The sequence below is a fragment of the Salmo salar genome, chromosome ssa13, assembly GCF_905237065.1.
Source record: "Salmo salar chromosome ssa13, Ssal_v3.1, whole genome shotgun sequence".
NCBI classification, from domain to species: Eukaryota; Metazoa; Chordata; class Actinopteri; order Salmoniformes; family Salmonidae; genus Salmo; species Salmo salar.
This window is the reverse complement of record NC_059454.1, coordinates 35,719,068-35,741,900: the sequence shown is the minus strand read 5'-3', so window position 1 is coordinate 35,741,900 and position 22,833 is coordinate 35,719,068. Positions and strand designations below refer to the sequence as shown.

The window sequence follows — 22,833 nt, the reverse complement described above, 5'->3', positions numbered from 1 at the left end:
AAGAGCAGGGATTTCACATCTCTCCATGTACTCTCTTATCTAATATCAGGCTTTTTACTATTAGTGTACAACAAATTGCCTCACCTTTAACACATGCACACCCACATGCATGCACTCTCTCTCTCTCCATCTGTCTTTCTCCCACATACACATACACACACAGTTATTGTGACATGAGCAATTACACAAAGACCTTTACAAACTTTGTACTGGAAAATGACAGTTATTTAATCCTGTATTACTAAAAATATTGTGGCACAGAGGCCCTTTAGTGGACTATTTTGGCTATAGTCTGACGCTTCATTGAAGTAGTGAAGTGTCATTAGGCTTACTCTGACGAAAATGCACATAGGGAGCCATGAGAGGAGGCAATAGCCTATTACCAATAGTGACATATTACTGTAGGCCTATGCTGGTAATGACTAGGTTCTCCTCAGCATAGCGGTTTGCAATTAAAGTTATTGATAGCGCAGAAAGCCAGCGCCCTCTGGATTTTCTCCAACTGAGTCAAGTGCGAAATGAATCGGCTTTAGGAAATTACTTTAACTTCCCTTCACTGTGGAGATTTTGGGGAATGTTTACAAAGAATAAGACTTACATCAAACCAGTAATCTATATAGCCATAATGCCTCAAAACCAATAAGAAAAACAGTTCAACAGTTAGAATTAAAGCCATTGATAAATGCATATCATATGCACATAACGATTTCGTTAAATTGATCATTGCACACCATATTTCAATCAAAACGTTTTAGAAAAATATACATTTTAAGGCCGATGCTTTAGCCTACATTTGTCAATCGCCTATAATGTGCATCATACGTTGCGCGTCCGCACAAGAGCGCTCCTGAGCCCCACGCGCGCTCATAGCCTACAGTTCACAGATTTGCCAGGAGTCCATCTCTTCGTATATCTGTACCACCACTGGTGTGACGTTACTGCGACTCTTACCATAGTGGATTACAGATGGGTAAAACATTGACAATCGTTTGATAAATGCACTTTATTTATTTTAATCACATGGGATTTTAGAAAGTGCGCAGCGGACTGTTTTATTGGTTTTCCCTGAAACGTCGGGAACAGGACACAGGCAAGTGAAAACTCCTTATACAGATCAAGTATGTGTATTGAAGACATGTGGAGTATTTTACAGTTATATCATTTTTCAGCTAACAAATTTCGGAAAGAAATTTAACTGTCTAAAGATTTTTAAAGACTCGAGTTCGAGTAGGCAACTCTTCGTCATGGACGCGTGAGGTGAAGCTACACGTTGCGGTGATCTACGAGGGACACTCGGGCAAAATCTATAGCCTAAACCATCCTCTGGCTTTTGGATGTGGTCTGTACAGGGCAGGGGTGAATACTTGGAGCTCTAGCTATGACATGAATCAGTCTTCTAACGTCTTAATTTTGTCTTTTCCAAAGACACATCTAGTTATGGGGTGAAGAGGATGAGGTAGGGACTGCAGGGATAGTCTGTGGGAGGGAACATGGAATGTTTTCTATTATATAATCTTTGACAAAACTGCTTATTAGTGGGAGAACATAACAAGCCAATTTCCCTGACCCCTTTCCCCCTCCCCTTTTCATCTGGGAAGACAGAAAACTTTTTGTGATCATTGATCATTTTGGAGAGAATCAACCTGTTTTCAGACAAATTGGCTGTTGAAACGATAACACATCTTGACTGAAGTTGACAAGGAGAACACTGGGGTCTATGACAAGAGTCACTGGTGTGTATTATTGTTATTTCACTGATCTTGTATTACACAGTAACCCCCTCTGTCTGCCTCTCCATAGGAGAGAGGAATATTGAATTACCAAGATGGCTAATGTGCATTTATTGTTTCAGATTTCAACTATACCTCTCTGTCTCTTTTTTCTCTGCCTTGATCCATCTCTCTTTTTTATTGTTTGATTTTGGTTGATCATTTGGAATGACACCTGATGCCCAAGGTCCTGGATTTCTATCTTCCGTCATCCTTCATGATGCTGAATTTAAAGACACTAAGCCTTCAGCTAACCACACTCAGTTGTACCCCTTACTTGTTTTTCACCTTTGCACTCTTTTCTTTGTGAAGCCATCTTTTGTGGACGTAGAACAATTGCAACCAACTCCATCTTGCTGTGAGATACTGTGATATGTAATCATTCGAGAAACTGTCGACACACCGTTGTGTCCCTTGCCGTCTCTGAATCTCTGAAAGGCTTTTTGCGTAAAGTAGAAAGGGAAAAAAACAATCCACAAGTTAATTTTCCTCCAGCCCCCCTGTCCGTCCTCCCTCCCCTCTCCCCCCCCCACTCATCAGGGCTGGTGGGGGGGTGGGATCTGGAGCTCCAGGGTCGTAACGGCGGAGGTGGTGGTACCCTGGAGCCTCCTTGTAGCAAGGCCTCCCATCATGGAGACCAGTCCAGAGAGCCCCAACCGGGCCGTGGAGTACCTCCTGGAGCTCAACAACATCATCGAGAGCCAGGCCAAGCTCATGGAGACCCAGCGGCGGCGCATCGAGGAGCTGGAAGGCCAGCTGGACCGAGTCAGCCAGGAGAACCAGGACCTGAGGCTGGAGAAACCCACTCCTCCACGAGCCCCGGAGCTCCCCGAACAGAACCATAGCAACACCAACCACAGAGCAGAGCAGCCCCTCTCCCTGCCCATCCACCCTGGCAGCAGTAGTGGAGGTAGTGGCAGCACCCCCAGCCCCATCACCGCCCCACCCCCTGCTGTGGTGGTGCCCCCTGCAGGGCCGAGCCGGGAGAGACGTGCCCACACCAGGCTGACCCGGGGCATGTCCTGTGGCTCGAACCCAGCTGAGAGGGAGCAGCGGGACAGATTGGACCACACAGACAGCTCTGACACCAACAGCTCCACCATCCGCAGAAAGTGAGTTCTGTTTCTCTTTTGTATAATTCCCATGTTTCCCCCCAGTGCATTCTTTCCACAACCCACTGAAGCATGGGTTGCTTGATGGATATGGTGTTATGATTTTATTCCCTGACTGAGTAAAACGTTGTCACTAATTGTCACTGTTCCTTGATGGTAGTCTCTCAGCATCAGCTGGATGTTCCCAACATGCCCAAATTATTCATGCCCAATGTGTCCCCTGTGGCGGATTTGATTTAATCTGGCTTAAAAGGAGTTGGCATACTGTTCATTTAATTGTGATCAGACAAACAAACAGCTCTGCTACAGTTATATAACTCCTCTGTCTACCTCAGGGAGTGACATCACCACTGAGTAAAAGTGAAGGGATATTTGCATCCAGATCACATTAGTTTGAAGGGAAGTGATGTGCTCACTGTAACCACACTGTCTCAAATAGGTGTAGTTGTGTTCAAGGCGTGAGTGTGTGACATACCGAGGACTACAGGATGATTAGATATTGATGAAGATGCTTGGAGCTTTGCTTTATGGGTCCTGTGTGTACTTAGGGGGTTAGGGTTTGATTTTACACAGGCTGACCGTTACTGTAATACCTTCTAAGTTTTAGTTCAGCGAGAGCAGAGTATAGTCACTGCATTGTGTGTTCTGTTCAACGCAGTGACTTGCGTGTTTGTGTGTGTTCCTCTTTCTGTGGGAGTTCCATTTTATGAGTGTGCTGATTTTGTTAGCGGGGTTGTGAGATCTGTGTGAAGGAGTGATTCTTTGATGCTTTATGTGTAGGAGTGGGATGTGTAATGTGCAGAGGAAGACAGTGTGTGTGTGTGTGTGTGTGTGTGTGTGTGTGTGTGTGTGTGTGTGTGTGTGTGTGTGTGTGTGTGTGTGTGTGTGTGTGTGTGTGTGTGTGTGTGTGTGTGTGTGTGTGTGTGGAGAAACCATATGAAATGATTATGCTCTGCTCCGTGCCTTTGTCCTTCAAAATCATAAAAATATAGCTTGACGGCCACGTCTGCTCAGAAATGCACTTTCCTTTAGGTTCGTTTCTGAGTGAGAGGTCAGGTCTTATTGGCCATGAATGTCTAGCTAGAGGTCAAGCTAAAGTGAAGGTCTGGAACACACTTCTGTGGCAAACAATATAATCCTCTTTTCAGTTTTACTTCCACACACAGATAATAATATTTGGTCTAATATGTTCAGGTACTAGGCGTATTATCTAAGCTGTTTGTGTGGAGGCAGATCCCTGTAAAAATACTATTGTATACTAATATATGACCATTTGTTGCAATTTTTTTTTTTTTACAGTATGTGTTATGAAGGCATAATAACATCACCAAATCATATTAATCCTATCATATTATTTCTCATTTTGGTGGACTACGACTTAATTCCCTCCTTTTGACTACATCTTCATTTATTTGTTCTCATTAATTGGTTCTCAGTCTCTCATCAGATTGATTCAGACTCTTGACTAGACAAAATCCCCTATTGATAGAAACACATATTAGTTATTTATGTGGGTGTTAAACACACTGATGAATTGCAAATGTGGGACAGTTTGCAGATTCAACCCCTGTTAATGGTAGTGCTTGTGACACATTAGCTCTCTACTTTAGGTTTTAAGCTAATAGCTGTTGTTCTTCAATTTAAGTACCACATTCAATACATGTAGTATACTTAGCTTGGTTGTTAAAGGAATTGCTACTGCTCTTCAAGTGCCACATTTACAGTAATATGGAGTAGTGATTTATTTTAGGTTATCATGTGTTGGTTTCTTCTCTGCCCTGACCTTGTCCTCAAACCCTTACCCAACTCACACCATTCAGCTCATTCTCAGGCCACTGGTGAGGCCTGTCATCTGTCATCAACAACCCACTAATATACACAATATTTACAACATCCATGTTTAGGTCACCCTCAGCCATCTAAATATGGTTCAGATCAAAGAGAGAGAGAGAGACAGAGGGAGGAGGGATATAGAGATGAAGGGAGGGAGATAGAGAAGAGAGGATGGGAAAGAGAGAGAGAGCGACCCCGACTCAGCATGTTTCACTCTAAAAGGGAAACAGTGGAACACACACACTGGTTCACCATCTGTTATCAGGGAGGTAAAGAGAGATGGAGGAAGATAGAGGTAGCGAGCTAGAGAGATGGAGGAGGAGGGAGGGCAGGACAAAGGGGCTAGGTTTAGAGACTAGGTTTTTGTGGGCACTTAGTTTGTCTGTTGGAAGAAAATGTACTATCTCAACATTGCCCCTGTGACTGTCCGGTCCTCGTGCTCTGATTTCTAGGGCTGTGATGTTCAGTAGAATGGCCTGATTTAAAGGATGATAAACTATGTCCCTTCTGCTTCTGAACCACAGTAACAACAACACAAACTAGCCCATCTCTTCTTCCAGCAGCACAGCGGTGTAGCCCAAACAGCTGTCCCATATTCCATTCCCTCTGCATCCACTAATGGGAAGATGAACAGTGTGAGTTGCAGGCCTTCGGGCATAGCCACGGGAAGTAAGGGTTCTGGGGGATACATTGAAATCATTTAGCAAAAATTAGGCTATACAAAACAATTTCCCCCAAAATGATATTTGTCCTGTCTGAAGAGACATAAATAAAATAATTCTAAATACTACACCAGAGAGCATCATTTAGCCACAGAGGATAGCTTCTCCAATAACATTTGTGGAGTAAGTTTTATCACAAGCACTTACAGTCGGGGATGCAGCAATTTGGGAAACACGCACTCCAACATAGTGTGGCCATAGATATAATCCATAGAAGGATTTTGGAACCTCAAACGTTAGCACTTTGATTGTTAATCTTTGACTGAAAATGTGGCGCCTGACAAGTGACTGGGAAGATTTTTTAGTTTATCGGACATTTGAGAAATTTACTGGCCATCCATAAGGCACTGGGTGCGTAACCCATTGGGGTGTCCACCCACGCAGCCAGGGTCGTCAATAAACGAGGGATATAGGCTAAATGAGCTACATTTACATGTCCTTACAAACAGACTATAACAAATTACAAAAACACTGTTCATTGTGTTTGGATGTGTATCATATGTGTCACGTTGGTATAAAGAGTCGGGAGACAGGCACAGGAATGCGTAATGGTTTTTTTTATTGACCCAAATTAAAGCGTGCCATGTGAAGGTACAGGGACGAAGACCAAACAAACACGAGAAGGTGGTATACAAAACACAGGGTCAAACCCAAACAAAAGAGCGAGGAGTACCTCGAATACATACACGGGGTGAGACCCGAAAACACAGCACAGGTACTCACATGACAATTGGACATTGTAACAATAATCGACAGCTCAATGGAGAACCAAAGAGCACATTTATACAAATCAATCAGTGGGAAATAGGAACCAGGTGTGCGTAATTTGACAGTTCCGGAGGGATCCGTGACAGTACCCCCCTCTGACACACTGCACTAGCAGCGCAACAACGCCGGCCTTGAGGACGATCACAGGAACGCAGTGCGGGTTGATCAGGACCCGATGCAGCTGCCGAAGTTGCGTTGTCATCGGACGGACCAGTAGCAGTGGCCTCGGACGGACCAGTTGTGGCGGCGTTGGACGGGCCAGTTGTAGCTCCTGAAGTTCAGGCGGCACAGGATAGACCAGTCGCAGCGTCATCGGATGGGCCATTCCCGCTGTCTCCCTTAATGGTCGATTATTGTGTCACGTTGGTATAAAGGGTCAGGAGACAGGCGCAGGAATGCGTAATAGGGTTTTTTATTTACCCAAATTAAAGCGTGCCATGTGAAGGCACAGGGACGAAGACCAAACAAACACGTATACAAAATACAGGGTTAAACCCAAACAAAAGAGTGAGGAGTACCTCGAATACATACACGGGGTGAGACCCGAAAACACAGCACAGGTACTCACACAACCAATGGACATTGTAACAATAATCGACAGCCCAGTGGAGAACCAAAGAGCACATTTATACAAATCAATCAGTGGGAAATAGGAACCAGGTGTGCGTAATTTGACAGTTCCGGAGGGATCCCTGACAATATGCAAAACTTGTTTGCCTTTTTTTGTATTGTTTTTTACTTTCCTAAAACAATAAATGTCCACCTCACGGTTCAGCTGTCAGAGATTTGAGCACTAAATGCATCAGGGCATTGCATGCATAGACTTATAGGCTTAGGTGTCCACTGTATGATATTAATATTAAAAAAAGAAATGTAAAGGAAGAGAAGCGTATGCCTAACCCCAGAGAGAGAGACAGAGAAATGCTGGCGGTATGCTACGACACCAGCATGCATTTCTTTAACCTTGTCAGATAGGCTACTGCGTCTGCTATACAGATACAGGCGTACAGAAGAAGACAAATTTTACACTTTTCAATCAGAATATTTTTTATAAAGATAATCATTATATTGTTAGATTCTAGGAGTAACTCTGGTAGGCCTTAAGCATTCTTCCTCACCTCAAGTTCAACTGTCTGGAGTCAGGTGGAGTGCCGGTGCGCATTGCCTTCATATCATAGGCCTGCAGTATAATAGGCTAATAGCCACACCACACCAAAACTTCACAAAAGTTTCTAAACTTTATTAGGGGAGTATCAAAAGTAAGTCAAGCCATTGTTTATAGGGGAAATACGAGCAGGATATTATATCGCGGCAAACATAACATTACAGTTTGAACTTAATTTGGCCATAGAAAATGTCTCAATATAATAAAACAAAACATTTGCGAACTGGTTTAAGTCTTAACAAAAGTTTTAACAGGCTATATAACAGCAATTACCAAGAAAGGCTAGTGCCTACAGTACCCCTCCCCCCAAAATAAAAAAATATGTTTTATTGTCACACACCAGATAGGTGCAGTGAAATGTGTTGTTTTACAGGGTCAGCCATAGTGGTATGGCACACCTGGAGCAAATTAGGGTAAAGTGCCTTGCTCAAGGGCACATCAACAGATGTTTACCTTGTCAGCTCGGTCTTATCGAACCAGCGACCTTTCAGTTACTGTTCCCACACTCTAACCGCTAGGCTACCTGCCACCCTAATAAACAAGTTACAGCAATAGGCTAATTATATTTATTTTACAAACGGCCTACTTATAACCTATCTTAAACTAAATACAGAGCACACAATTAAAAAGACAGATCGAACTTAATTTAGCCAACCAAAAAGTCTGAACAGAATTAAACAAAACACGTTTTTGTCATGTATACTCCCTCTCTGGCCTCGAGGTCATCAGGCTGCTGATTATCCCGCATACCTGTCACCATCGTCTCGCGCCCCTGCGCCTCATGACACTCACCTGGACTCCATCACCTCCTTGATTATCTTCCCTGTATCTGTCACTCCCCTTGGTTCATTCCTCAGGTGTTATTGACTCTGTTTTCATGTTGGTGCGTTGTTTGTGTTTCGTGTTCATTTTATTTATTAAAACACTCACTCCCTGAACTTGCTTCCCGACTCTCAGCACACTCGTTACAGTTTTGCATATTTAAAGAATTACCTTAGATGAATAAATAGGCCTACAATAATAACAATGATATACAATAATAATAATGATGAAACAAAGTATTATAAATACAAAAAAGGAATAAATAAGTAAAAAAATGGCATCCTTCCTGAATAGCGAGTTGCACAGTAGTACTCTGCATTTGGCCATTTGTGTGGTATTAAAAGATATTCTTCTGATGTCTTCTATCATGTAAAAGACGTAGAATTGCATGAAATGTGTTTATAAAAGGACCATACAAAAAATAAATAATCCCCATGTGAGGAAAGTAAAAACGTGTCTTCTCAGCGGTATGCCAACTGTATGCCATCCCCCCCATCCCCCCATCCCCAACACAAAACATCTTCCCTTTGGGTTATTGAATCTGACGTGACGTCAATCCCTTCATCTCTCCAGTGGGGTCAGCAGAGTTGAGGTCATCACCACAGTCTTAGTCCATGGAAGTGGATGCGTCCCAAATGGCGCCCTATTCCCTACATAGTGCACTACTTTCCCATGGTCTGTGGTCAAAATTTGTGCACTTGTGAATAGAGTATAATTTGGGATGCAGAGAGTTTGTTTGTATTCTGTTATGTAAGTGTGTGTGCATTTTTGCATGCTTGTGCAAATGTTTGGGAGTGTCTGACTGTGTGAAATAGAGAGGGAGACCCACACAGAGGGAGTGTGGAAGATTAATTAGTGTGACCTTAGTATAATTACTCCTGGCCCAGGGGTGATAGTTATTTGGGTGTGGGTGTGTGTGTGCATGATCTCATGGGGTGTCCATTATCAGACAGTCAACACTCCTGGTATCTTATGGCTATCATGGTGTCTTTTAATGGGAGGATATGACAGTTCTCCCCATGGTGAAAGACTGCACCCCTGTAGCACGTGCAGTAACTTTGATCTAGGTGAAAATTGCTTTCTCATAACATTTCCCTATTGAGTTTCTGAGTATTGCTTCTGTGTTATATAATACAGAAGAAAGGAAATAGTTGGAGCTTCCCCTCTTCCTCATTTTCTCATGAGGTTTAGAACCTCAAATCAGCATTGTGCAGGTGGTGGCTGTTTTTTACTCTCTCTCCTCCCTCCCCCCTCTGCCTCTTCCTCTCCTCCCTCCCCTCTCTGCCTCTCTTCAGGGCACTACATGTATATATTTCCTCTGCTTTGTAGGCTGACATTTATTCTGTTTTGAAATGCAGGGGATGGTATGGGCTTTTGTTGCAGAGGAAGCTAATTCTGTTGAATCTCTCACACACTCACTCTCTCTTTCTCTTCCTTTCCACTCCATCCTTCTCTCTCTCTCTCTCTCTTTCTTTTTCTACACTCCATATTTTTCACTCCCCCACCACTTCCTCTCTCTCTCTCTCTCTCTCTCTCTCTCTCTCTCTCTCTCTCACTCTCTCTCTCCCCCTCACTGTTTCTGTTTCTCTCTGCTGCAGATATGACTCAGAGGAGCTGCAAAAATTACTTTTCAATCCTCCCTCCCTCCCTCCCTCCCTCCCTCCCATCACTCACTACCTCTTTTCTCCTCCATCACCATCTGGTTCACCCTTTCTCCTTTTTTGACTGAAGGAATGATAGATGTTGACAATAATCATCAATGATCACATCGTTCATTTGGTTATCTGACAGAAGCCCCCTCAAGCCTCTTTAACATGGAAGTACTGCTGGTAAGTTACTGCTGAAAAGAACGTTGCCTCAGGCAGATCTGGGAATAGGATTTAGCTCAACCTGCTTGACCAATACCAATAAAGAGCAGTATGCTATATACGATAATAAGATCTCTCTGGACCCTCTCTAGTAAAGATGCCCTGAAGGCAGCAGCATCCTCTTCAACAAGTAGTCAATCTCCTCCCACTACATCCCCTACATGGAAGCTTTTCTGGTTGTGTAGTCTACTCTCACGTTCTACCCTACAGTCACAGAAACACTTTCCTTTAATACTTTCTTGAGAGAAAAGGCATATTCTATCTAAGAATTGTGATGATGCAATGTATCATATTGTTTGATATTATATTGTGCATTTCTCCACAATGAGGGGACTGTAATCTGAGACTGCAGCCTATTCCTCGACCATGGGAGTGTTATCTCCTGTGATGTCGGTCTTTATGAGGTCAGGTAGTGTCATGGCCATGATGACCATGTCCAATTGGACCTGAGCCCCCGTCACTGTCTCCCGAGTGGCTCGACCAATGACCTTGGCTCTCTCTGCACGTGCTCGTACTGTATTCACCACTCAGTGGAACTCCCAGGGATTTCATGTCACTGCACAGCAATCGAAGCCAAGGTCTCAACCCTACACACCTCTACTCCCTGTAGAGAGACAGACAGTGTGTTTCTTTAGGTTGTTTCTTTATATTCAATTCTATAGAAACATTTAGGGGTTTTGTCGGTCCACTCTGTTTGGTATTCAGTTGTAGCTCTAGTAGGCTTGGACATAAAGTTCTGCTGCAATGCTTCAAAAACCTTTGTGTGACCTTCTGAAGTGTGAAGACAGATTGTTGGATATTGATATTGATTGATGTTAAAGTGGAGTGCACTGTCCTTATCTTAGGTTTATAAAATATTGTGTAAAACATGGTTGCTGTGGAAACTGTAAAGCGTTCCCTAAGGCAGTTACGATGTTGTGCTTCCATCCTCTACCCTGCCTCTCCCAGACCCCCTCACTTCACATATTCACACAGGGGTGGGTGGGTTGACGCTGGGTCTGAACACCCCCACCTCCTCCGCTGATGTCACAGCAGCTTGGAGCTAGAACGATCACGATTAGTCATTTGCTCCTGTAAATTAGTGGTTGTGTACAGAACAACAGTTCAGAGTGGTGACATAGTCATTTAGAGTTGCACTGTGGTAATCAGCACAGAGGCAGGAAATTACAATGATGACCTATGACACATTCTTTTGTTGACACATGAGTAGGTTAACTATTATAAAAGATGCACTCTTGACCCCTAGAATGTGGATGCTAGGAGTTTGTTTTCAATGTTGCACAGTAGACTGCTTTATCATATGAGCTCCAGTACTGGGTCAACTGTAAGAAGGAAAATTCAAAATACATACACCACACACACACCACACACACCACACACACACACACAGAGCAGCCCTTTACACAATCTCCTCCAATAACTACATTTGGGCAACAATTCTCTAGAGGGTGTTCCTTGTGTCCCAGATGTAGGGGTTAACATTTAGGGGAATGGTACTGTACAGCAGAGAAACTATAGGAATTGTCATTTGGAAATGTTATTCTGAGTGCTGTAGGAAGGTTTAGCATTGACTGACTGAGGACATTATATCTGCATTATTACTATACTGATCTGTCCATATATCTATCTATGGCTGTGATTGGACTGAGCCAGTTCGCTGTAGTTGACATGTCAGCCCTCCTTTGGCCACTGGCCATTGTGGATTGCTTAACTATTACTTGATTCAGTGTCTTTGGCATTCAGATGTAGACAAGTGGTAATTTGACGACGTGACGCGGTGGAACACATGTGCACGCAGCGCTGTGGAGCAGAAGACTGGTTACCGTGGGAACGCTGTGAGCTCCTCTGTAAAGAACTCTGTGGGCGAGAGAGAGAATAGAGAGAGGGAGAGAAGCGAAGAGAGGAGAGGGTAGGAGTGAGACCAGGAGAGGAGTGAAAGACAGGCGATAGTATGGAGAGAAGAGAGAGAGATGGAAGAGAGCTGCTGAAGAGAGCTGCTGGGAGAGAGAGAGGAAGAGAGCTGCTGAGAGAGAGAGAGAGAGAGAGGGAGAAATAGTCATTTTTCATTGGAGGGTAAGCTACAGGTCTCCTCAATTGGTAAAGTTGGGCCACTTTTTCTTTGGTCAAATGATATGAGGGATCATTATAATTTTCACACTGACTAACTGATCCTGTGACAGCCTGACATAATGTCAGTCTCTTGAGTAAATCTGGCTTCCCACCTCTTCTACTCTTAATGAAACCTAATTGTGTCTCTCCAAACAAGCACCAGAAAACACATCTGATAGTTAAACCCACCCACCCAGCATAGTATTAAAACCCTCATTTTAGGGTAGTACACACAGTGGTATTGTTTACTCTACTAGAGAGCTCCAATAGATAGCAGGTGCTGCTGCTACATAGATGGAGGTAATTGTAATCATGCCCCTCTTCTTCTCCGGTAAATGAGCGCCTCTATCGCCTGGCACTCAGCACCAAACGCCCACACAGGCAGTCCGCGCTGTTGCCAAGCAGCGGGAGACTCGGAGCCCAGAATAGGGGGAGGGGGTTTCGAAAAACACTTAACTTTAGGCTAGAGGCAGCGCACACGGGCAGGGGGGGGGCGGCTCCCCCACACACACATTCTCATCTGTAGACGGGGGGGGTTATGACGCAGTAGGCTCCCACACACACACTCCCATCTGTAGATAGTGAATACAAAAATGTAAATGTTGAAATAAAAGGGTTTTCAAGAGGCTTGTGCTTCAGCTGGTTAAAGTAGGTTTGTGCCTGGTTACTGGCGCAGGCTAGTGAATGTGAATCCTTACTGGCCATGAACTGTAATGTGTATCAGAGTTGAAATGTTCAAGATGTACGACGTGAAACAGGTAAAGATACTCACCCAATGGCAAAGATAACTGTACAGTGCATTCGGAAAGTAATCAGACCCCTTCCCTTTTTCCACATTTTGTTACATTACAGCCTTATTCTAAAATGGATTAAATAAATACAAATCCTCATCAATCTACACACAATACCCCATAATGACATCTCATGTAACGGCCGTCGTCAGAAAGAGACCAAGGTGCAGCGGAGGATGTGTTCATCATAAAGGATTTAATGAATCACATGAACACTATAAAATAAACAAAACGACCAGCAACAGTTCTGTCCGGTTACACACTAAACAGAAAACATAGAAAAATGAACATAGAACGCCCACCCAATGTAACACCCTGGCCTAACCAAAATAAAGAACAAAAACCCCTCTCTATGGCCAGGGCGTTACAGTACCCCCCCCAAGTTGCGGACTCTGGCCGCAAAACCTGACTCTGAAGGGGAGGGTCCGGGTGGGCCTTCTTACGGCGGCGGCTCAGGTGCGGGACGTGGCCTCCGTTCCACCTTCGGCGTCGCCCACTTAGGTGGCGCCCCTGGCCGCGCCGGAGGACTGGCGGGCGACCCTGGCCGCGGGTGGAGGAGGCACAGGACTGACCAGGATGGGGAGACCCACTGGAGGCCTGGTCCGTGGAGGAGGCACAGGCTTGACCAGGATGGGGAGACCCCCTGGAGGCCTGGTCCGTGGAGGAGGCACAGGACTGACCAGGATGGGGAGACCCACTGGAGGCCTGGTCCGAGGAGGAGGCACAGGATAAACCGGGCTGTGGGGGAGCACTGGAGTTCTGGTACGTAGGCTCTTTACCCACACTCCAGGCTGAATGCCCACTTTGGCCCGGCACGGGCGGAGCGCAGGCATTGGGCGAACTGGACCCTCCCAGCGTCCTGGAGACACAGTGCGCAGAGCCGGTGCAGGATAACCTGGACCGAAAAGGCGCACTGAAGACCAGACGCTCTGAGCTGGCACCATCCGTCCTGGCTCGATGCCTGCACTCGCATGGCACTTGCGGGGGGCTGGCCTATAGCGCACCGGGCTATGAACGCGCACTGGAGACACCATGCGCTTAACCTCTCTAGGGTATGTGGGACGAATTCGTCCCACCTACTCAACAGCCAGTGGAATCCCGTGGCGCGATATTCAAATACCTATTACTTCAATTTCTCAAACATATGACTATTTTACACCATTTTAAAGACAAGACTCTCGTTAATCTAACCACACTGTCCGATTTCAAAAAGGCTTTACAACGAAAGCAAAACATTAGATTATGTCAGCAGAGTACCCAGCCAGAAATAATCAGACACCCATTTTTCAAGCTAGCATATAATGTCACAAAAACCCAAACCACAGCTAAATGCAGCACTAACCTTTGATGATCTTCATCAGATGACACTCCTAGGACATTATGTTATACAATACATGCATGTTTTGTTCAATCAAGTTCATATTTATATAAAAAAACAGCTTTTTACATTAGCATGTGACGTTCAGAACTAGCATACCCACCGCAAACTTCCGGTGAATTTACTAAATTACTCACGATAAACGTTCACAAAAAACATAACAATTATTTTAAAAATTATAGATACAGAACTCCTTTATGCAATCGTGGTGTCCGATTTTAAAATAGCTTTTCGGCAAAAGCACATTTTGCAATATTCTGAGTAGATAGCTTGCCATCACGGGCTAGCTATTTTGACACCCACCAAGTTTGGCACTCACCAAACTCAGATTTACTATAAGAAAGATTGGATTACCTTTGCTGTTCTTCGTCAGAATGCACTCCCAGGACTTCTACTTCATCCACAAATGTTGTTTTGGTTCAAAATAATCCATAGTTATGTTCAAATATCCTCTGTTTTGTTCTTGCATTCAAAACACTATCCGAACGGTGACGCGCGGACGCGTATCGTGACAAAAAAAATCTAAATATTCCATTACCGTACTTCGAAGCATGTCAAACGCTGTTTAAAATCAATTTTTATGCGATTTTTCTCGTAAAAAAGCGATAATATTCCGACCGGGAAACCCTGTTTTCGTTCAAAGACTCAAAATCTAAAATGGACTCTTCACGTGCACGTGCGCCCACGTCTCATTGTTCTCAGATCGACCACTTACCAAATGCGCTACTGTTTTTCAGCCATGGGCAGCAAAGTCATCATTCAACGTTCTGGCGCCTTCTGAGAGCCTATGGGAGCCTTAGAAAATGTACGTTACAGCAGAGATCCTCAGTTTTCAATAAAGAGAGTGTAGAAGGCCAAGAAATGGTCAGAGAGGGCACTTCCTGTACAGAATCTTCTCAGGGTTTTTGCCTGCCATATGAGTTCTGTTATACTCACAGACACCATTCAAACAGTTTTAGAAACTTTAAGGTGTTTTCTATCCAAATCAAACAATTATATGCATATTCTAGTTTCTGGGCAGTAGTAATAACCAGATTAAATCGGGTACGTTTTTTATCCGGATGTGAAAATACTGCCCCCTATCCTAGAGAGGTTAACCGCATAACACGGTGCCTGACCAGTACTGCGCTGCCTCCAGTAAGCACGGGGAGTTGGCTCAGGTCTACCGCCTGACTCCGCCAATCTCCCCGTGTGCCCCCTCCCAAAAAATGTTTGGGGCTGCCTCCCGTGTCCGTCGCTCTCCCTCGGCAGGTTGTTGCAGTGGTCAAATAATTGATCCCATGTCCAGTCAATCCTTGACTCCAACACTTCCAGCGACCAGGATGCCATGACCTCCCGAGCACGCTGCTTCATCCCCTCCTTGTGCTGCTCCTTCCTTCGCTGCTTGGTCCGTTTTTGGTGGGTGATTCTGTAACGGCCGTCGTCAGAAAGAGACCAAGGTGCAGCGGAAGATGTGTTCATCATAAAGGATTTAATGAATCGCATGAACACTATAAAATAAACAAAACGACCAGCAACAGTTCTGTCCGGTTACACACTAAACAGAAAACATAGAAAAATGAACATAGAACGCCCACCCAATGTAACACCCTGGCCTAACCAAAATAAAGAACAAAAACCCCTCTCTATGGCCAGGGCATACATCACAATACCCCATAATGACATCATCCCTTTTCTATGAGACTCAAAATTGAGCTCAGGTGACTCCTTTTTCCATTGATCATCCTTGAGATGTTTCTACAACTTGATTTGAGTCCACCTGTGGTAAATTCATTGATTGTACATGATTTGGAAAGGCACACACCTGTCTATATAAGGTCCCACAGTTGACAGTTCATGTCAGACCAAAAAACAAAGCCGTGAGGTCGAAGGAATTGTCAGTAGAGCTCCTAGACAGGATTGTGTCGAGGCACAGATCTGGAGAAGGGTACCAAAAATTTTCTGCAGCATTGAAGGTCCCCAAGAACACAGTGGCCTCCATCATTCTTAAATGGAAAAAGTTTGGAGCCACCAAGACTCTTCCTAGAACTGAGACATCAGGGTAAAAGGGTCTCGGTCAGGGAGGTGACCAATAACCTGATGATCACTCTGACAGAGCTCTAGTGTTCCTCTGTGGAGATGGGAGAACCTTCCAGAAGGACAACCATCTCTGCAGCACTCCACCAATCAGGCCTTTATGGTAGAGTGGCCAGACGGAAGCCACTCCTCAGTAAAAGGCACATGACAGCCTGCTTGGAATTTGTCAAAAGACACCTAAAGGACTCTCAGACCATGATAAACAAGATTCTCTGGTCTGATGAAACCAAGATTGAACTCTTTGGCCTGAATGCCAAGTGTCACATCTGGAGGAAACCTGTCACCATCCCTACTGTGAAGCATGGTGGTGGTAGCATCATGCTGTGGGGATGTTTTTCAGTGGCAGTGACTGGGAGACTAGTCAGGATGGAGGGAAAGACGAATGGAGCAAAGTGCAGAGAGATCCTTGATGAAAACCTGCTCCAGAGCTCTCAGGACCTCAGACTGGGGCAAAGGTTCACCTTCCAACAGAACAACGACCCTAAGCACACAGCCCAGACAACGCAGGATTGGCTTCGGGACAAGTCTCTGAATGTCCTTCATTTGCCCAGCCAGAGCTCGGACTTGAACCTGATCGAACATCTCTGGAGAGACCTGAAAATAGCTTTGCAGCGACGCTCCCCATCCAACCTCACAGAGCTTGAGAGGATCTGCAGAGAAAAATGGGAGAAACTCCCCAAATACAGGTGTGCCAAGCTTGTGGCGTCATACCCAAGAAGACTTGAGGCTTCTTAAACTGTAAACTGTATCCAATACTGTAAGTTGTTATGAGTGTCTCTTACTCTTCCTCTATAGATAGATAGACTCACCTACACACTGACATGTCCTGACACTCTATTTACCCTGCTGTGTGTTGGAGGAAGTCCTTTATTTGTACTGTGAACACCCCTCCACACACCATATTTCCGTTGCCTCTTCCACTTTCACCTATCCTCTCCTCTCCTCTCCTCCGCTCCTCTTCACTTGATAATTTTCACCCCTTGGCCTCCTCCGTATACAACCTCTGTCCTTCTCTCTCTCCTCCCACTCTTCGCTTCCTCTCTCCATCCAATTGGCTACAGATTTTCATACGAATATAAAGAAATCTGCAGGGAAAACAATATGCGCATTTTTGCACCAGAGATGTGTTTCCTTCAAATGGACTTGTTTACGGATAAAAGGCTGTTGAGATGACGTAGTTAAATTTGCAGTTACATTTAATCGCATTTTCAACTGTACTGATTGTTTTGTCACAAAGAAAGTTTGCATTATATAGAGAATGTGTCCACTGATATTTGCATGCAGCCAACAGCTTGCAGATACGGTGCGGATATAGCCTACATTATGAGATTATTATGGACAAAAGAACGAGATAATTGTTATTTGTCAAATGGCAGCCAAGCATCGATCATCATATCACCAGAATAAGACCCTCGTTATTTATTGGAAAGGAGCATCAAGCTCATCACCGTGCACTTCCACCACCCAGTGAAGTTCATCATTTATTTAATCTGTAGCATAATACACTGCATGGTTTCCTGGGTCATAGTGGAAGGATCACACAACATATCATTGCGTGACTCCAAGTTTCCCTCGATATGGTGGTTATTATGTTTACAGTGCATTCGGAAAGTATTCAGACCACTTGACTTTTTCCAGATTTTGTTATGTTACAGCCTTATTCTAAAATGGATTGAATAAATTTTTTTTCCTCATTAATCTACACACAATACCCCATAATGACAAACCAAAAACAGGTTTTTAGAAATGTGTGCAAATATATTACAAATGTCAAACTGAACTATCACATTTACAAAAGTATTCAGACCCTTTACTCAGTACTTTGTTGAAGCACCTTTGGCAGTGACTACAGCCTCGAGTCCTCTTGGGTATGACGCAACAAGCTTGGCACACCTGTATTTGGGGAGTTTCTCAGGTTGGATGGGGAGCGTTCTATTTTCGATCGCGTTCAAGTCCGGGTTCTGGCTGGGCCACTCAAGGACATTCAGACATCCTGTTAGAAGGAGAACCTTCGCCCAGTCTGACGTCCTGAGCGCTCTGGAGCAGGTTTTCATCAAGGATCTCTCTGTACTTTGCTCCGTTCATCTTTCCCTCGATCCTGACTAGTCTCCCAGTCCCTGCCACTGAAAAACATCCCCACAGCATGATGCTGCCACCCCCATGCTTCACTGCAGCGATGGTGCCAGGTTTCCTCCAGACATGACGCTTGGCATTTAGGCCAAACAGTTCAATCTTGGTTTCATCAGAGCTTCTCATGGTCTGACAGTCATTTAGGTGCCTCTTGGCAAACTCCAAGCGGGCTGTCATGTGCCTTTTACTGAGGAGTGGCTTCCGTCTGGTCACTCTACCATAAAGGCCTGATTGGTGGAGTGCTGTAGAGATGGTTGTCCTCCGGGAAGGTTCTCCCATCTCCACACAGGAACTCTGGAGCTCTGTCAGAGTGACCATCGGGTTCTTGGTCACCTCCCTGACCAAAGCCCTTCTCCCCCGATTGCTCAGTTTATCCAGTGAGCCACATTTAGAAAGAGTCTTGGTGGTTCCAAACTTCTTCCATTTAAGAATGATGGAGGCCATTATGTTCTTGGGGACATTCAATGCTGCAGAAATGTGTTGGTACCCTACCCCAGATCTGTGCCTCGACACAATCATGTCTCGGAGCTCTATGGACAATTCCTTCGACCTCATGGTTTGGTTTTTGCTCTGACATGCACTGTCAACAGTGTAACCTTATATAGACAGGTGTGTGCCTTTCCAAATCATGTCCAATCAATTGAATTTACCACAGTTGGACTCCAATCAAGTTGTAGAAACATCTCAAGGATGATCAATGAAATCAGGATGCACCTGAGCTCAATTTCGAGTCTCATAGCAAAGGGTCTGAATACTTATATAACTAAGGTATTTCTGTTTTTTTTAAATCCATTTTAGAATAAGGCTGTAACAAAATGTGGAAAAAGGGAAGGGGTTTGAATACTTTCCGATTGCACTGTATATCAATATTTGCACATAAAAGCGTGTCCACCGCCATTCCTCACATAATGCAATTTACAGATATCCGAGTTCATCTAGTGTATTTTGTTTTGTCAAAATTTGGAAAGTTAACTGACAAATTAGCTGTTTCCATCAGCACTGTCATGACATTTTTTTATCCGACATGTACTTTACTTGCATAGAAAGGTTGGATGGAAACCTTGTTAGTGTCACTCTCCTTATTCACTCCCTGTGTGTTGCTATCGTACTCGGCTCCACGAGGGCCAAAAAGGGGCTTAACCCCCTCAGTTGAAATTTGGGACAGAGCGTGCCATGGTGTGTGTAGGGGGACTATGGAAAGCCACCGAGGCACAGAGTTTCCGTTAGCCGGTAATTGCCAACTTTTGGCCAATAAATAAATGAAAAGCCAATAAATAAAAATATAGCCAGTCAAATTGTTCAGGGATGCCCTGATGCTGAGGAGAGAGAGCCTTGGCTTAGGCCACTGTTGATTGTGAAGATGGAGGCCTTTTTTACTGAAGTAAAACAAAAGTTAGAAAGTATGCCTATAGTGAAAAGCCTACAAGGCAGGGCTCCAGACTGAAAACATTTGGTTACATTTTGCAACCCTTTGACACCTGGTTATCCTCATGATTCCTGTAATGAAAGTGTCTGCCTGCCTGTCCCTGTAACTGTTTTGCTGGGGCCTGTTGCTGTGGAGCAGAAAAATAGTTTTCTGATTGTTTAACAAAAAATCCAATTGTTGGGAAAAGCCAGCTATCCTGTTGTCGCAGATGAAGAGAGGATGTTCTCAGTTGTTTGTAGGTATACTTTTTATTTCTCAACTCTCAATAATGAGCTCAATAGCAACTATTTTACAAAGATATTTGATATTGAGATGCGAAATGTGCATTGGCCATTGCGAGTGCATAGGCCGCATTGGACAGTAGGCTACAACTGCAACGTTTTTTTTGCATTAAATGAACTGTTAGATTAATGCATGGCTACTATGAGTGGTTATTATCTTTAGAATTAGTGATATAGTTAATGTGTTTTGAGTTTCCACTTACTCATGTGGTGAATTAGCCCTAAATAAATTAGCCTATGATTTCAGAACACATAATGATACAGGAATATTAATCTCTAAACCAAAATATTCTGGAGCCCTATTTTAACAGTAATATTTATTTGGCAAGACAGCTGTGCATGGCTGCATCTCACTGTAGTAGGATGTAGGATATGTTTTGGTTTGAATTTCCATTCACCTTTTGTTTACTGCGTTTGTTTACTGTTAATGTAACCAGCCTAAATATGGATTGTGTCATGATTTTATCGATACAATATTTTATTTACTAGGCCTACCACTCGGTACTGCTGTTTCATTCATTCACTTTCGCAGTTGTGTCGGTATTCTAAGCCAAACTGCTATTCAGTATGTTTGTTTGCATGCATGAGTAACTAGGCTACTACTTTCAGCATTTAGTCTGCATTATTTTGGTAAGACAACTGCATTCACATAGGCTGTTTGTAATAGGTGAATTACGCTATGTATCTTGTAGGCTATATTCATTACTAAAACGACCTTGCTTTAGTGTGTAGGGCGATGTCTATTGTGCTGATACAGCGCAGCGGAGATTGGCGCGAAATCTGTAGCCTACCTGTCACTTCAAAAGCACTCAATGATCTTGGAGTCTCTGCATTTGAACTGTATGTTTATTGTGGTATAGCGGGATATAAGCAGAATTCAATATATACTGAACAAAATATGAAAATATTTTCAAAGACTTTACTGAGTTACAGTTCATATAGGAAATCAGCATTTAAAATAAATTTCTCCTAGAGATGAACGCACTTTGGTGCGAAAAGTGCAAATCAATCCCAGAACAACTGTAAAGGACCTTGTGAAGATGCTGGAGGAAACAGGCACAAAAATATCTATATCCACAGTAAAACGAGTCCTAGATCGACATAACCTGAAAGGCCGCTCCGCAAGGAAGAAGCCACTGCTACGGTTTGCAACTGCACAGGGGAACAAAGATCATACTTTTTGGAGAAATGTCCTCTGGTCTAATGAAACAAAAATAGAACTGTTTGGCCATAATGACCATCGTTATGTTTGGAGGAAAAAAGGGGAGGCTTGCAAGCCAAAGAACACCATCCCAACCGTGAAGCACGGGGGTGGCAGCATCATGTTGTGGGGGTGCTTTGCTGCAGGAGGGACTGGTGCACTTCACAAAATAGATGGCATCATGAGGGAGGAAAATTGTGGATATGTTGAAGCAACATCTCAAGACATCAGTCAGGAAGTTAAAGCTTGGTCGCAAATGGGTCTTCCAAATGGACAATGACCCCAAGCATACTTCCAAAGTTGTGGCAAAATGGCTTAAGGACAACAAAGTCAAGGTATTGGAGTGGCCATCACAAAGCCCTGACCTCAAACCTATAGAAAATTTGTGGGCAGAACTGAAAAGGTGTGTGCGAGCAAGGAGGCCTACAAACCTGACCCAGTTACACCAGCTCTGTCAGGAGGAATGGGCCAAATTCACCGAACTTATTGTGGGAAGCTTGTGGAAGGCTACTCAAAACGTTTGACCCAAGTTAAACAATTTAAAGGCAATGCTATTAAATACTAGTTGAGTGTATGTAAACTTCTGACCCACTGGGAATGTGATGAAAGAAATAAAAGCTGAAATAAATAATTCTCTCTACTATTATTCTGACATTTCACATTCTTAAAATAAAGTGGTGATCCTAACTGACCTAAGACAGGGAATTTTTACAAGAATGTAATGTCAGGAATTGTGAAAAACTGAGCTTAAATGTATTTGGCTAAGGTGTATGTAAACCTCCGACTTCAACTTTATGTCATGACAGAGTAAAAAAGTGTTCACATTCAGATTTGGTCTGAATCCTTTCCCTAGTGTTCTGCTCTGTAGGATTCCTATAACATTTGAATAAAATGCCTTAATATTTATGCGGAAAGCTTTTTCATCAGTACAGAAATAGCTGTACTGTTACCTGTATTTAATCTGTATAAATAGGGATGTGCTGTGATCTCAGCTACCACATTCAGCATTATCAAAGCCACTGCTGACAGGTTCTTCTGCTTTAATTGGAACTCTTATCATCAGCCACGCTACACAAACGAGCGCTGCCTCTGCAATGTCTGCATAATTATAATCCTTAGTCATTTTGAACCTCTTTCATTTTCTCTCTAAGCCACTATCTCCCTGTAACTGCTTATGCTGATATACTGATTTCTTTGGGACCCTGTCACACCCAACGTTTTGGTCAATTCCAGTTGAAGTCTGATGAATTGGAATTCAAGTCATGAGAAGAAAACGTATCAATATAGGAGGATGCATGACATAGTTCCAATAGAACGCAACCTTCTTGTCACTCTCCCAGCTTCTTGTTACTCTCCCAGCTTATTGTCACTCTCCCAGCTTA

The 22,833-nt window shown here is 43.8% G+C and overlaps 1 protein-coding gene across 5 annotated transcripts in view; it reads left to right on the top strand.

The window, feature by feature from the left end:
• The first annotated feature begins 883 nt into the window (after positions 1 to 883).
• The window catches only part of LOC106567312 (IQ motif and SEC7 domain-containing protein 2), a 54,145-nt gene continuing 32,195 nt past the window's right edge, over positions 884 to 22,833 (top strand). For 2 of the 5 annotated variants that reach the window (XM_045693205.1, XM_045693203.1), the window contains exon 1: positions 884 to 2,881. In XM_045693205.1, coding sequence (XP_045549161.1) covers positions 2,400 to 2,881 — 482 coding nt within the window. In that variant the 5' untranslated portion in view covers positions 884 to 2,399. The remainder of the gene's footprint in view (positions 2,882 to 22,833) is intronic. The other 3 variants (XM_014136448.2, XM_045693206.1, XM_045693204.1) reach the window with 2 other exon arrangements.